At 57.6% G+C, this 2,811-nt stretch overlaps 1 protein-coding gene across 1 annotated transcript; it reads left to right on the forward strand.

Annotated features, from left to right (window-relative positions):
• Window positions 1–343: 343 nt before the first annotated feature.
• Window positions 344–2,724, forward strand: SPRG_18051 (hypothetical protein; the record flags this gene model as incomplete). Its single annotated transcript, XM_012357478.1, has 11 exons — window positions 344–842; window positions 888–961; window positions 1,012–1,174; window positions 1,222–1,325; window positions 1,371–1,488; window positions 1,531–1,726; window positions 1,772–1,983; window positions 2,035–2,155; window positions 2,205–2,244; window positions 2,296–2,376; window positions 2,424–2,724. Coding segments are annotated over 11 exons (1,909 nt in total), but the record flags the coding sequence as incomplete, so codon positions are not given.
• Between the last annotated feature and the right edge of the window lie 87 nt (window positions 2,725–2,811).

Consider the following 2,811-nt stretch of genomic DNA (forward strand, 5'->3'; position numbering starts at 1 on the left):
TCTCCATGGAGACGGACATTTATGGGGAGACCCGATGGCCTCAAAGCTCCAAAGGCCTCGCTCGGTGCTTTCCTCGCAGGACGCAATCGGCAGGCCCCCCCACGACAGAGCAGCTGCTCCCACCAGTTTCTTTCGCAGGTACTTTGTCGAAGCCGTGCGCAGGTATAGCCAAGTCATTGATGCGGGAGGTGTACTGGTAACCAAGGAAGTACCAACCTTGTTGAGATCCAAGGGGTGACACGCACTCACGATTGGCCACCAACACTCACGTTCGAAGTTGGGGTGGAACTTCGGCGCGAAACTCCACGGTTGGGTTTCGCGGGCTCGAAGCAGCAAGAAGACAATGCTACGCATGAAGCCCCGCGCGCGGGGGCCGGCGCAGTTCAAGCCGCCGGGGAAGCAAGATGACCGGCAGCCCGACGGGTACGAGTCCGGGGGCATGGTCATCAAGAACCTGCCCTTCCTCTCCTTCGTCAACCCGGCGCGGGACCTCGACGCGCTCTACAAGCCGTTCAAGTCACCCTGCGAGAGCATCCGAACGTCCGAGAGCGACCGACTCCTCGCGACCAAGACCCTCGGGTCGCGTCGCCGCTTCGGCTCGATGCCCATCGCGCCGTTTAAGAAGCTTCCCGAAGTCGACGTGGTCATGGACGACGTTGCAGACGCAGCGCCAGCGCCCGTGGACGAAGCGCCCAAGGCCGCCGACGAAAAGCCACCAGAGCCCGTCGTGCTTTGGACCGGCATGGTCAACGACCAAGAAGTCCAGGTCGTTGTCCCGATGGTCATCGGCAAGTGGCTCCGGCCGCATCAGCGCGAGGGCGTCCAGTTCATGTTCGACTGCGGTACGTCCATGTCGCGCTATTCTTTGTCTCATAGACGCCATGCAGTCTCGGGAATCCGCGGCTTTGAGGGCAACGGCTGCATCTTGGCCGACGACATGGGTCTCGGGAAGACGCTGCAGGTAGATATTCTTGCTGGGAGAGAGTTCCGCGTATGCATGGTATGTATTAGAGCATTACGATCATGTACACGCTCTTGTGCACGAGCATGCAAGACCCAACGATCCCGACGATCAACCGCGCAATTGTCGTGTGCCCCACGTCGCTCGTCAAGAACTGGGACGACGAGATCATCAAGTGGCTCCAAGGCCGCATCAAGACCGTCGCCCTCTTTGGTGCTTGGCGCCGTTCCCACCAGTGCCATCTTACCATTCCTGGCTAGAATCGGGGCGCGAAAACGTTATTAGTGGCATCATGTCGTTCATCAACGGCAGCAAGCGCGCCAACAAGAGCATGGCGGCCAAAGTCCTCATCATCTCGTACGAGGTATGCTCTTCTCTCGCGGTGGTTTGGAGCCTTAGCACATTCCAGACGTTCCGTATGCACGCCGAGAAGTTCGTCAACGAGCCCCAAGCGTGCGAGCTCCTCATTTGCGACGAAGCGCATCGGCTCAAGAATGCCAACTCGCAGATCAACCAAGCCCTCAACGGTATCCGCCTCGTCGAAGCTCTTTCCTGAGACGTCTGAGTAGCACTGCCGTGCAAGCGCCGTATTTTGCTCTCGGGGACACCGATGCAGAACGATCTCGAAGAATTCTACGCAATGGTCGACTTCACCAACCCCAACGTTCTCGGGGATCCGCGCGAGTTTCGTCGGCGCTTTCTGGGTCCGATCTTGGTCGGCCGCGAACCTGATTGCACCCAAGGCGAGCGCGAGTGGGCGCAACGGTATGTCACGACAACGTCGTACACGATGCTTACGGCGTCGCGTAGATGCTCGGGTGAAATGTGCGAAATCGTCAACCAATTCATCTTGCGCCGCACGAACGCGCTAAATGCAAAACACTTGCCGCCCAAGCTCACCCAAGTCGTGTGCTGCAAGCTATCGCACGTGCAGCGCAACATGTACTCGCATTTTCTGCACTCGAACGCGTTCCATGCGATGATGACGAAGAAGAGCTCGCGCATCCTGCCATCCATCACGGGTAGGTTGCGTTGCTCATAAACAGAGAACTCGATGGGTTGCATGCTCGTAGCACTCAAGAAGCTCTGCAATCATCCGAATTTGATCATCGACATGAGCAATGGCAAGACGACGATCGCGCCCGGTTTCGAAGAGTGTGCTGCCTTCCTCCCGCATGACGAGTACGCAACGATGTGCTTTGCTGGAGCACACATACTAATACGTTGTACGTTTTTTCGGTAGCCACCGGCATCGGTCCTGTCATCCTGAGTGGTCTGGCAAGGTACATAACTGCCCTGTATGATAACGGTACAATGCCATGCCGCGCCATTAGTTTCAAGTGCTCGACAAGCTCATGCACGAGATGCGCAAGAAGACGACCGATCGCATCGTCATCGTGTCCAACTACACCCAGGTATTGCGTACGATGCGTCGGAGCCTCCCAACCAAACGTATAAATAGACGCTGGATGTCGTCACAGCACTCTGTCGGGAGCGCGGTCTGCCTGCCGTGCGTTTGGACGGGTCCACGTCCGCCTCGAAGCGCAAGAAGCTCGTCGATGTTTTCAACGACCCCAAGACCAACTCGTTTGCGTTCCTCCTCTCGAGCAAAGCTGGCGGATGCGGCTTGAATTTGATTGGCGCCAACCGTCTCGTGCTCTTTGACCCGGATTGGAACCCCGCGACGGACAAGCAAGCGGCGGCGCGTATTTGGCGTGAAGGGCAAAAGAAGCAGTGCTTCATTTACCGCTTCGTCGCGACTGGTAGACGACAGGCCAACGAGACGCTAGGACTCATCTCTGTGGGTAGGCACGCTGGAAGAAAAAATCTTTCAGCGCCAGCTCTCCAAG

The sequence above is a fragment of the Saprolegnia parasitica genome (genome assembly GCF_000151545.1).
Source record: "Saprolegnia parasitica CBS 223.65 unplaced genomic scaffold supercont2.942, whole genome shotgun sequence".
Lineage (NCBI taxonomy): Eukaryota > Oomycota > Saprolegniomycetes > Saprolegniales > Saprolegniaceae > Saprolegnia > Saprolegnia parasitica.